Source organism: Spermophilus citellus (assembly GCF_964194105.1).
Source record: "Spermophilus citellus genome assembly, chromosome: X".
NCBI classification, from domain to species: domain Eukaryota; kingdom Metazoa; phylum Chordata; class Mammalia; order Rodentia; family Sciuridae; genus Spermophilus; species Spermophilus citellus.
Window position 1 is genome coordinate 30,099,884 of NC_138190.1, and position 13,801 is coordinate 30,113,684.

Below are 13,801 nucleotides of genomic sequence, written 5' to 3' on the forward strand. Positions count from 1 at the left end.
GTTTATTGATTATTTCTGGTGCTAGTTCAAATCTCTCATTGAGCTTTTTTAGTGAATTTTAAAATTTTAGTTTCTGTGCTCACTAGAATATTTGTTCTTTTTAAAAAATATATTTTATATTTCACTGAAATTATCTATTTCATTAGACATTGTTCTCAAATTTATTTTAAATCTTTAGACCTGTTTTCCTTTAGTTCTTACAGCATATTTATAATAGATGATTTATCATCTTAGTCTAATAGGTCCTACATTTGAATTTCCTTAGGGATACTTATCTATTACTGTATTGGCCATACTTTCTTGCTTCTTTTGTTATGTCATAATTTTTTGTTGAAAAATGGGCATTTAAATAATATAATTTGGCAACTATGAAAATTAAATTACTCCAAGGTTTATTGTTACTGCTGATTTTGTTGTTGTTTTGTTTATTTAATGACATTTTAGACTAATTTTGTATTGTTTTCTTTATCGTGTGCTGCCAATCAAGTCTTTACTCAGTTAATTAAGTCTTCATCTAATGATTGGACAGAGCTTCATTCAAATTGCTTGAATTAACAAGTCTCAGCCTATGTCAGAAGCCTCTCTGTAAGTCTGTTGAGGCATGTCTTCAAAATTTTAGCAGGTAGTTTCCAATCCATTTTAACTTTCAATTCCTCTCTATAAGGAGTCTCAGAGTCAACCAGACGTGAGAGATTAGAGCTATCTCAAGTTTCCCCGGGCATGTACACAGTCTGCAGATGTGTGTGGCAATCCAGATACCCAGAAATATGTCAGAGATTTCCAAATACAATATGAATACCTTATTCTCAAGTGTTTTTTTAATTTATATGCTTAATCCTTTCTTTTCCCATTATTAGATTCTTTTTTAAACTTACATGATGTCACCTGAAGTTGCTGTGATATTTAAAAATTGTTATGTTATTTATATATATCATTGTTATATGCATGTATGTGCTTTTTTGAAGAAATCCTGGGGAAAGGGTTCTTCATGGGGAATGAGTTCTGATTCACATCAAATGAAGATGTGACCTCATAGGCTTTTTAGCCAGCAGCCAGACAGAACAAATTGATACAAGTTCTAGAGATGGAACTTCTAGAAATCTCCAAACCCATTCTTCTCCCTTCCAATTTGCTAGGCTAATGATTTTCACAGCTACCATAGTTGCAATGCTGTTTTTCAAGAAGACCACAAAACTCTGTTTAGGAGAATGGAATTATAACAAGTAAAAATGCTACAAAGACTTCTATTCTCTTATAGATTCAGCAACTTTAAAAAAAGTACTCCCTGGAGTTTTGTATCCCTTTAGATAATTTCTGTATATCTAAAAAATAGATTTTGGCAAAATTTTTGCCAGTATTTTCTGTGGAGAAGCGGATTTTTGGAGGTTCTTAGTTTTTTTTTTTTTTTTCTTTTTGCACTGGGGATTGAACCCAGGTATGCTCAACTACTGAGCTACATCCCCAGCCCTTTTTATTTTATTTTTATTTTTTATTTTTAGACAGCGTCTCTCTAAGTTACTTTAGAGCCTCACTAAGTTTCTGAGGCTGGCTTGAAATTGTGGTCCTCTTGTCTCAGGCTCCTGAGCTGCTGGGATTACAGGCATGTGCCACCATGCCCTGCCTTAATTTGCCATTCTTGAAGCACTTTGGTATTATGTTCTTAATTTTTCTTAGATAAATTTCCAATAATGAGTATCTTAAATGTTTGTCAATGCCGAATGTTGCTAAAGTGCTTTATGTTACATGATGAACTAGCATTCCTTGAAACTAAAGTGAATTGGTTTTCCTGGTTTGCTTTTATTTTTTTCTGAACAATAGTATATTGATTACTTTTCCTCTTCTTTTTTTTCTTTTTTATTTTATTTATTATTTTTAGAATGTGATGTGCTCATTTATTCCACATCAAATTGGAAAATTTAAAGTGAAGCAGGTGATAGATATTATTGGCCCAGTGGCAGATGAAAATTTGCAGTCTTCATCAATGAAACCGTTTTATCACATATATTTAGAATTCAATAGCATCTGCAAACCTTTCACTAAGAAAGTTGTGATGAAAATTAATCCTGGTATGCTATTATGATTTTCACCTGCTTTTGATTTAGTTGTTAATGTAATATTATCTTAATATACTAATTGCTTAGCTCTATATCAAATATAACCTACTTCAGTGGTTCTTTTAGAATGTATCAAAACCCTTTAGTAGATCTGTTCAAATACATGTCACTGACCTCCATCCCAGCACTGATTATTAAATAGGTCTGTGTTGGGGCCCAAATATTTGCATTTCTACTTTATTCCCAGCAGAGGTTGTGTTCCTATTCTGAGGATCACATGGTTTAGTAACCTATATAACTTCTAAATATTTTAATGTTTCTGTTTTTTTTTTTACATTTTATTTTTTCTACTTTGTTTACTTGAGCTTATAATATATACTGGTTTTGACCATTTCATAGATTTTTCTTGCTGCTATTTTATCCATTCCTTTATAATCTTTTATGTACTGAAACATGTAAAGTCACTGATACATAGCTGTCTTTAACCTACAAAAATTGCATTTTCATATGGATCAATGTAAATCCTTTAGGTTATTATATTTTATTTTATGCATTATTTAAGTATTATTTTGATAAATTGTTTTGTGTGGTATAGCATATATGTTATTTCTGTGGTTTTGAGGCTTTAATATTTAAGTTAAAACCAATTCTCTAGTATATTAACTATTACATAGCATTTTTTAAAACTAAAATTCAAAGTACAGTATATAAACTTAATATTCAATTCTATAAAAGGTATATCCCCTTTGATCACTAATCCCATCGGACATTTTGTGGTCAGTGATTTGGAAAATTATAAGGTCCAGGCACCTGTAGCAATGCTTCAATCAGCCATGACACACATTCATGATCATCGAACAAATGAGGAATCAATGAAGGATGCACTAATAGCCTTTCCTAATGACCGAGCTGCAAGTATCAGGTCTGAAGACAACCGTAAACATTTCAGGTAACATGTAATATTAAAAACTGAAATTTTGAAAGACATAATATTTAAGATGATATGCAGAGGTCTGATCAGAACCTGATATAAGAAACTAATGATGGCAATAATAATAGTAATATCTTATGAGATGGTTTTTGCATGCCACTGTATTTGCTTTATCCAACCTCTTATCACTTCTATTTATTTGCCACAAAGTGAATGTTATACAAAATAATTCTTAAAATATATCATTGACAACTCTAGAAGAACAATAGAAATGATCACCTTTGGAAATGTAAGAAATCTTCAGAATAGTCATGTTTATTAAATATAGTTAAAACCTTGAATTTATCTAAGTAAAAAACTTAAAATTGTGATTAAAAACGATTATCCTCATCTTTGTTTACACACTCAAAGACACATTTCCAATAACCTTACCCAAACTGAACTAAAACTTTCCCAGTAAGGTTAATAAGGAGTGTTAGACTTCAATTTAAATTTATCCAAACCTCAAAGAAATTGCTATTTTACCAATGGTTAGTTAGACGTGACCAAGGCATCTTGACATCTTTTTCTGGTGAGCCCAGAAATGTTTTAAAAACTTGAAACTTTCAGAACTAGTTTTCTTTTGGGCCTGTTTGTTTGCTATGAATAGTATATCTAAACTTGGTAATGGCCCTGGAGTTTATCCACTTGTCTCTTTATCTTAGGAGTCATTAAGCTCACCTAATTTTGCAGGCATCTTCTTATAATACCATTTGATTTTAGGGCATATTTTTGAAGCCTTCTACAGTTGGAAAAGTCTGGGTTTTTCCTATAGACTGTCTTAATAGTTTTATTTAGAAAATTCTATTCACATTTGACAAGTGTTATAAAACAGAGAAATGTAAAGATTACTTAGACTTCATTTAAAATAATTATATATTATAAATAGAAAATTGTATCTTTCCTTCTGACACATTGCATCTCCTCCTACCTTTCAGTGGTGGCTTCTGGAAACATTTGTTTCCCTTTCAACTCTTTCTAAAGCTTAAATAAATATGTGTATACAGAGATATAATGCTTTAATATAATATCAGTTTATTTCTAGGTGTGTATTAATTAGATCATCTAAAATTGCCAGAATTTAAAAAAAAAATAGATTAGCAGTTCATATTTTTTCCATAGCCATATTTATTTTTCTCAAAGGGGTTTAATGAACTATTTTCACATTAATAAAAAAGACATTTAGTAGTATATTTTATGGCTAGTAATTAGTAACTTTAAGTAAAGAAAGAAATTTATTACAGTGTGCTTTTTGTTCATTGTAATTGCTATTATATTTAATGAATTTTACCTTTTCAAATTTTGAGAAGAAAATAAAGTAAGAATTTTTGTCTAATTTTTCTTTACAGCAGTATGCCCTGTGTTTAGACCTCCATCAGGCACATAGTTGGCACTCAGTAATTTTTTAAATAAATAAATGAGGAAATTTTTTATTTACATTTTCATTCCCATTTATTGCATTTTTTTAAATCACCTACTCCAAGCTGCAAATCTACTTCTAGATGTATATTCTTTAAAGTTCTAATGAGAATTTAGATTTGTTATTAGTCATCCGCTCCTAAGGGATTTACTTCACTACTGCTTTCCATGTTCCTCCCTTTCTCCTTAGAGACCTCAGGACTTTAGATAAAGGAATTATTTCTAGGTTCTAAAAATGACAAAAAGAGTCTTAGAGTCTAAAGGGAAATTTAAATATCAACAGCTATCTTTGAATGACTAAGTACTTTTCCTCTTAACTGTATTACTCTGTTTACAGGAAGATGACTTTTAGTTTTCAACATTGAGGAATTGTGGAAAATGAAGAAAACATTAATTTTTATTAATATTCACTTGACCGTGAGACTAATAGGTTCATACTGATGAGTTCATTATTAAGGGTGAGACTCTTGATTGATAAAATTTACTGAGGATTGAGGTAGACTAATGCCTGAAGGTGTAAATAATGCATTTTATGTTTTTATTGAAAATACATGGTGGGTAAAATGGAAGAGCATGAGGCAAGTTGAGTGACTATAAGGCTGATCTAAGGGCAAGAAACTTAGGAAACGTTAATCAGATTCAGATCTAGTTTCTTAAAGATTGATCTATAATCTAGAATTGTTTAAATTTCCTACTTGTCCAGCTCCTGAAAGATGGGTTTAAAGTAGGTACACTTACATTTCAATAACCTTAAGAGGAATTTTTTTCTTACTAGCTTAAGGAAAAAAAAAAATTAGGTATCCTAGAAGTTCTACATGTAATAGTGTCTTAATGCAGGTTAGGATATGAGAAAAAGGACTAGAGTCTGTCCTATTCTCCAGTCTGTGTTCAACACCTGACATAGAAATTGGTTAGTAGGCACTTCATAAGTACTGACTGAGCAAATGCATACATATGAATTTTAACACTAGTTGCTCATATTGTAGGACAATTTTCACAAAGATTCCAAGACATACTTATGTGGATCCTGATTTTGCATATACTGACTTTGAAAAACTCGAAAAGAAAGCACATCAAAATTACTATGACAATTATATTAAATATTTAAGAAGTGTACGCCTACAGAAAGAAGAAGAGAGGTAAAGTTCAATTCCTCAAGCCATATGCAGCAAATCATAGTAACTAAAGAGCCAGAATTTTTTCTTTTCCTTTTTAAAATTAAGTATTATTATTTTAATTGTACAAACTTATGAAGTACAATTTGTTAATTTGATACCTATAGACAGTCTGTAATGATCAAATCAGAATAGTTAGTATCTCCATCTCCTTATTTTTAATTAACATAATAATCATACCTATTTATGAATTATAATGGGATGTTTCAGTACATGTATATAATGTGTAATGATCATATCAGGGTAATTAGCATTTCCATCTCCTTATCATTACTTTGTGTTTAGAGTCTTCAAGTTCCTCTCTTCTAATTCTTACTAAAATATACAATAGGTTATTGTGAACTATAGTCACTCCACTGTGCTGTAGAACACTAAAACATATTGTGTCTCTCTACCCAACTATGTTTTGGTACCTGTCATCCAACCTCCCCAACTCTTCTCAGTCTCTAGTAATTACTATTCTACATTCATATAGATACTTTTTAGCATCAACATATGAGGTAGAACATGATGGCCAAATAATATTCCACTGTTTATATACCACATTCTCTCTCTCCATTCATCTGTTGATGGTCACCTAGGCTGATTCCGTAACTTAACTATTATCAATAATGCCACAATAAACATCAACAAGTATGCAAGTCATCTCTTCATTAGGTTGATTTTATTTCCTTTGGATATAAACCTAGGAGTGGGTAATTGGATCATATGGTAGATTTATTTTTATTTTTATGAGGAACCTACATAACGTTCTTAGTCATGGCTATACTAATTTATATTCTCACCAACAGTATATTTAATTCCTTTTTCTCCACATCTTTCCAACATTTTTTAAAAAAATATTTCTTAGTTTTAGGTGGATACAATATCTTTATTTTATTTTTGTATGGTGCTGAGGATTGAACCCAGTGCCTCACGTGTGCTAGGTAAACACTCTACCACTTGAGTCACAACCCAGCCCCAACATTTTTTTAATAATAGCAATTCTCATTGAGGTGATATATTATCTTATCGAAGTTTTGATTTGCATTTTTCTGATAAGCAATGATGTTGAACATTTTAAAAAAATTTTAGCCATTTGAATTTGTTCCTTCAAGAAGTTTTTGCCCAGTTTAAATTGGATTAGTTTTCGTGGTTGTTATTGATTTTATTTTTAATTCTTTATGTATTTTGGACATGAATCCTTTGTCAGATGAGTAGTTTGCAATTTTTCCCCCATTTTGTAGCTTGCCGCTTCGCTCTCTTGATTGTTTCCTTGCTATGCAAGAGCTCCTTGGTTTCATATAATCCAATTTGTCTCTTTTCACTTTTGTTGCTGGTGTTTTGGGAATCTTGTCAAAAAAATTGTTGCCTATACCAGTGTCTTGAAGTGTTTCCTCTTTGTTTTCTTCTAGTAGTTTCATAGTTTCAGGTCTTACATGTAGGATTTTGATTCATTTTATGTTGATTTTGTGTAGTATAAAAAATAGGGTCAAAGTTCAGTCTCCTGCATGTGAATATCTGAATTTTTCTTCATTCCTTAGTTTCTTTTCCATTTTTAATGATTTAAACAATTAATATACAGTAAAAGCAAAATATTAAACTATATTGTTACTTTTTGATTTGGGGATATCTCATCTAAGTTTCTCTAGAAGCAAATCCTAAGACAGGGATTTTAGTGTATGTGATTTATGGAGAGTATGCTGTCAGGTAAACACTTTACAGGATGAAAGAAGCAGAATAGGGAAGGGAAGGGAAATGATATAGGCCATGTTTCAAATAAAATTTAAACAGCCTCCTGCCTAAAGTCTCTTGAGCATATATTATACCACATAGATATTTCTGCCTTGAGCCAGAGGGGGGCTTGTCTTTTGTGTTCCATACCAGGCTTTGATTATGAACTGTCCCTGAGTGGCAGTAGGGTGGGGGTGGAGCATATAAACTTTCTTTGTGAGGTGTTTGAGAAAGAGGAGTGCCTTCAGCAAAGAAAATTTTCTGCAAACTAGTGCACCAATATGGTTAAGTAGATATTAGTGGGACAGTAATTACATATACTATGGGAAATATTTGAATATATACAAGTATTTTCTAAAAGACTTGGCCTCAATTACTTATTATTATTTTAATAGGAAATGCATATATTCATATGACTATACAGACATAGGCATAGAGCCAGCATCAGGTCTAAAGTCACCCTCACTCTCAGAAGTGGAAATAGAAGAGTCCCAATCTTCAGCTGAGTGTCTGATCAAAGCTAATCAATTGTTAAGTACCAAGAAAATAGCATCCAAGGAAATGGAATCCCTGGAAAGAAAGGCATGTGCAATATTTTACATTTACATTTTGTTATGCCATGAGAATTATTATAATGGCTTTTGCTAATATTGAATGATTAATTTTGGCAAAATGTTTTTTTTCTCAGGTTCTCAAAGAACTTAAGGCATACCCATCTACTCTCCATGAAAAACATGATTGCAGCTTAATATTGACACCAAAGCAAATTCATCAAGTAATTGTTGGTAAGGATATATAGAAATCTACTACATTCCTTGTTTGGTTAAAAAATATTTAACAAATTATAATTTATATTCCATAAAATTCATCAATGTATACAAACCAATACCTTTTGGCAATTTATAGTTACATTATCACCATCATAATTAAATTTTAGAATGCTGCCATCACCTTCATGCCTGAATGTAGTCATTCCTTATTTCTACCCTCAACCCCAGGAAGCCATTAACCTTCTATCTATTTCTATAGGTTTCCCTTGTTCGGAACAATTCCTGTAAATGGAGTTATATAATATGTAATTTCCAATGTTGCTTATTTCACTTAGCAAAATATTTTGATGCTAATTCACATGATAGTACTTATCAATATTTTGTTCCTTTTTATATCTAAATAGCATCCCATTTTATGACTATATCACATTTTGCTTATTCATTTATCAGTTGGTGCACATTGATCTATTTCTAGTTTGAGGCTATTATGAATATTGATGCTGTAGTATTCACATAAAATTCTTCGAGTGAACATATATTTTCAATGCTTTGGGTTAGATTCCCAGGATGGAATTGCTGGGTTGTATGGAAAATTTATATATAAACTATTGAGAGACTTCTAAATGTTTTTCAAAGTGACTATATCAAATGACAATTCCACTAGCAATGTATGAGGGTTAAAATGTCTCCACATTCTTACCACCACTTGTTATTTTATGTTTGATTATAGCCATTTTAGTGGGTGTGAAGTGTTACCTCATTATGGATTTGATTAGCATTTCTCTAATGACTAGGCTTATGAATATGTTTTCTTGTACTTAGAGGAATGTCTATTTATATCATACATCTTCTTTGGAATATTTCAAATCCCTTGCCCAGTTTTTAATTTGAATATTTGCTTTCTTATAGAATTATAAGAATTATTTGGATATTCTCGATATAAGACAGTTATCAGATATATAATTTCCAAACATTTTTCTAAGTTCATGGGTGATTTTCTTTCATTTTTTCATGTTATTTAAAGCACAACAGTTTTACATGTAGATGAAATTGAACTTATCCAACTTTTCCTTTAATGGATTATGATTTTCTTGTCAGGCCCAAAAAATCTTTCCCTAAGTCAAGGTGACTAATATTTTCTCCTAAAATTTTTATAAGTTTGGATACTATAATTAGGTCTACAATCCACTTTGAATTAACTTGTATGTTTGTGGTATGAGTTAAAGGTCTACATTTTTATTTTTTATGTGATATGCAATTGTCTCACCACCATTTGCTAAGATATTATTCCTCATTGAACTTCCTGGCACTTTTGTCCAAATTGATCAACCATATATGTCAGAGTTTATTTCTAAATTCTCATTCCATTTCACTAATCTATATGCATATCTTTGTGACAGTTCTACATTGTCTTGGATATTATAGCTTTATCAGCAGTCTTGAAATTAGTAAGTTCTTCAGATTTACATTTTTTTTCTAAGACTGCTTTACCTGTACTGGGCACAAATAGGGTCTTATAATGGCCTACTTTGTCTTTCTTGTGCCGAGAGCTTGATCTTCAGTCCCTCTCACTTTTCTATTGCTCTCTTTATTGAGATTTCAGGTCACAATGTTGGCCTTTCTTAAATGTTTTCCATTGAGAAAATCATTATTTTGACAACATCCCTACGTATGAAAATTTCCAACTCTGTTCCAAATATAGTTAATTTCCTTCCATTGTTCTGATAACACTTCTGCACCACAAAGCTGGGTGTGGGCAACAGGAGCAGTCCTAGACTAAAACTCTACAGACTTTGACTGCTAATAATGAGGTTTTAGAGATATTCTTAAACTAATGTTTCTTAATTTGTTCTGTCCTTTTGGCCAATTATCAGTTTTTAGATGGTTGTCTTTGAAAAAAAATTTTTTTCCCTTCCTTTGTGGTGCTGTGGATTGAACCCAGGACCTCACAAATGCCAGGCAAGAACTCTTCCACTGAGCCACACACCCCTAGCTCAAAAAAATTTTGTCAAGATTTATTGTTGCTTTTGGAGGAGATTTACTATGCTTCTCAATCATCCATTGAATGGCTTTTGAAAAATAAGAATTTTGTAGTCATGTCAGTAAAAATTGAGCATTTTAAAGTTAAATTTTACTTTACTGTATTGATTTTTGTTTCTATTTTATACATGCTTATGGTGACAATAATATCTAAACTGTTAAAATTTTAAAATGCTGTATTTATGTGTACTTTAGATGTTTGTATGTAATATAGATGATTGACATTTAGGTTGTTAGCTCAGTTCTTTCTCAGTGTGTCTTTCAGGAACACACTGTGCAACAGAGTAGGAAGACTCTGTAATGAGGCCATCCTCAGTTTTGTTCTAGAACTTACTAGTTCTATGACATTAGGCTCTATCTGTGTGAATCTCAGTTTCTTCATTAGTGAGATGGATGATAATAATATTACATACCTCACACTGTGATCATGAGTGCAATAATATGAAAAACACTTTGCCCCCAATATCTCACATGTAGTTTAAGAAGTTTTTATGCAAACTCTTCATCCATAAAATGAGCACATTACATTAGAAAATGGTTAATGTTGAACTTTAATCTCTTTATCCAGTCCTTTCATGAGTCTAAATTGAATGACTACCATGTACTAGGGACAGTCTGGTCTTAGGGATACAGCCCTAAAGAAAATAATACTGAGTCCTGCTCTCAGAGAGATTATATTTGCTTGAGATAGGAGGGGAGTAATAAGTTTATCTTCATGTAATATGACTTTGGTATACAATGATGAGGAAACAAAGCAGGAGAAGTAGATAGATAAAAATAAGATGTTTTTGTGTACAGTCTATTTTATACCAGTTTAGTCAGGGTCACTAACATGTATATTTGATCGGTGACAATACCTGTGTGAAATGAAGACTTTAGGTATCTGGGTTGACAGTGAGTTAGGAAAACTCTTTAGTTTGTTTGAACCTAGGGGTACTTTATCATTAAGCTACATCTCCATTCTTTTTTGTATTTTTGAGACAGAATCTTGCCAAATTGCTGAGACTGGCCTCAAACTCGTGATCTTCCTGCCTCAGCTTCCCCAATTGTTGGGATTATAGATCTGTCCCACCACACCCTGCTGACAGTTCCTTCTTAAACTTGCAGAAATGTTGCACAAGGTCCCTTCCTAGATTCGTTTCTACCAAGCCTGTTAAAGAAATATAGTAGTTAAAGATATAGTGGCTAAACTGGTCTGAAGACAGTGTTCCCATTTCATTCTAATAGTTAGGGTGGCCATGAAAGAGACATGGGCAAATGATGATTAATTATCATGGATTGACTGATTCTCCTTTTGGGGGTAATCTAGCACACAATACATCACATACCAACTCTGAAATTGTCTGGATTTGTGATTTTTAAGAAGGTACAAGGTCAGAAGCAAAGCAAAGGAAGTGATTATATATCTGGATTTTGGTGACTTTTTATCACCGGTCATTAGCCAAGTCTCAGGTCAATATGGCCTACAGGAAATGCCCAAAGCAATGTCTGGGGAAAGGAATTGGCATGGGCTGATAAAGAGAGTTGTATTGTCCCACCATTTGTTGAGATAATAGATCCAACATCCTAAGAGCACTGGAGTTGAACCTCCCTGCCACACTGTGACAATAGGGCACTTTGGCATCAGAGTCTTATTAGCTCAATGCTTAATTGTTTATGTAGTTCAGTACAGGACAAAAACTTACTGTACACCTGTTTTGTGCCAGGAATATAGGTACTGAGTTTTATAGCTTCAAGAATTTACTTTTTACTATTGAGTGATATTCTGTGGTTCCCAAATTAGTCAAGTCGCTAACTGAACAGATAAGCAGATCTATACAAATACAAAAGAAAGTTAGGAGACAATGAGTATTGTCTCTTCTATGACTTCTCCACCAGTTTCTGTCTGTTCTTCATCTAGTGTCCTAGGCAGTTTATTAATGATCCTCTATGACAGAGACTTTGAATTTACAAAGTTAGCAACTATGCAGATGGAAATTTTGTGTCAATTGGAGGAAGTGGTCTATGAACCTGGTAGGAGAGTCACTCTTATTTTTACACTCTAAAGATGCTTTGTGAGCCTCTGTACAGAGCAGGGACTGGCACCATCAAAGCAGATTGTAGTTTTGGAAAAAAATGGCCCTATAATCATACTATTTTTTCAAAATTAAAATAATAAGAAACACAATAGATAATTTGGAAATTATTCAAATCAATTAGTAAAAAAAATTACAGTAGTCTGGATTACATTGAAAGTTATATAAAGTATTGTTTTCTTCATCTGCATGTGTCTAATCATTTTGATTTTTATGCTGGCATTTATTGATGCAGTTTAAAGCCAGGCATGGTATTGAGCAATTTATAAACATGATCTCATTTAGTTTTTTAAATAACATGAGAAACTTACAAATTAACTAGGTTTCTATCCACTTTAGAGATTAATAAAATCAAGCCAAATGAATACCTTAGTCAAAATGCCCAAATATTTAGTGGAAAAGAAAGAATTTGAAATTAGGTTTCTCTGGCCATATATTTTGTTTTGATTTTTCATTTCTAATTTACAATCTATATTTTTCTCTAAAGTCAGTCAGCTTTTTCTTCATCTTTCTCTACTCAATAATATTGTTAAATCATAATACAGAATTTTTCATCTGTTTTCCTAAAATATTATCAATCCAGTTTTTTCATTTGTTCTGTTTTAACTGTGCTTTGTTTCAACATAAAAATAATTTCATCCTTATGAGTTAGAAGAGTTGAAAAGTGTTCCTTCTCTGCTATAGTCTAAAAGATTGTTCTATAATCCTTCTTCTACATTCTGTTGAATTGCTATTCTTCTTTAAATGTTAGGTAATTTCTCTGAAGAAGGAGATTTCATTTTCAGAAGATATTTAATTGCAAATTCAATAATTTAATAGTTGTAGTACTGGTCAGATATTCTGTGGCACATTCTGAGAGTTTTGGTAGTTTGTGAGTTTTGTGGAATTTTTTCACTTCTAAGTTGTCACATTTATGTGCACAGAGTTATTTGTAACATTCTCAATTTTCCTTTCAGTATATGTCAGCAGAGTCTGTAGTGATATAACCTTTCTCTTTTTGATGTGGGAAATTTGTGTCTTTATTATTTTTCTTTTTCAGTCTCAGCAGAGGTTTATCAATTTTATTGTTTATTTCAAAGAACTAGCATTAGATTTCATTCCTTTTCTCTGTAGTTTTTCATTCATCAATTTTTTCTAGTACTTATGATTGTCTTCCATTTGCTTAGATTTATGTTGCTCTATTTTTTCTAATACCTAGAAGAAACTTAAATTATTGATTTAGACCCTTTGTTTTTACTAACAGAATCTTTTAACATTACCAAGTTTTCACTAAGCAGTTCTGTAGCTGCATCTCATATATTTTTGCTACATCTTAAATCTCATTCAGTTCAATCAATGTATTGTCTATTTTTCCTTAAAACTCTCTTTGATCCATAGGTAATTATTTAGAAGTATGCTATTTATATTCTAAGATTTTTCTGTTTTCTATTAAGAGATTTCTAATTTGATTTCATTGTGGTCAGAGTATACATATTTATAATTCAATTCTTTTAAATTTGTGAAGATTTCTTAAGCTTGATCCAAGATACAGGCACTCTTGTTGAAGGTTCCATGCATCTTGAAATGAAGTGCATTCTTGCTATTA

The 13,801-nt window shown here is 31.7% G+C and overlaps 1 protein-coding gene across 1 annotated transcript in view; it reads left to right on the forward strand.

Annotated features, from left to right (window-relative positions):
* CFAP47 (cilia and flagella associated protein 47) overlaps positions 1 to 13,801 on the forward strand; it is a gene marked incomplete at both ends in the record, with an annotated part of 427,079 nt that overhangs the window by 30,394 nt on the left and 382,884 nt on the right. Inside the window, 5 exons of the mRNA XM_081278126.1 lie at positions 1,877 to 2,066; positions 2,790 to 3,003; positions 5,430 to 5,582; positions 7,727 to 7,913; positions 8,020 to 8,116. Of these exons, the coding sequence (XP_081134252.1) occupies positions 1,877 to 2,066; positions 2,790 to 3,003; positions 5,430 to 5,582; positions 7,727 to 7,913; positions 8,020 to 8,116 (841 nt within the window). The remainder of the gene's footprint in view (positions 1 to 1,876; positions 2,067 to 2,789; positions 3,004 to 5,429; positions 5,583 to 7,726; positions 7,914 to 8,019; positions 8,117 to 13,801) is intronic.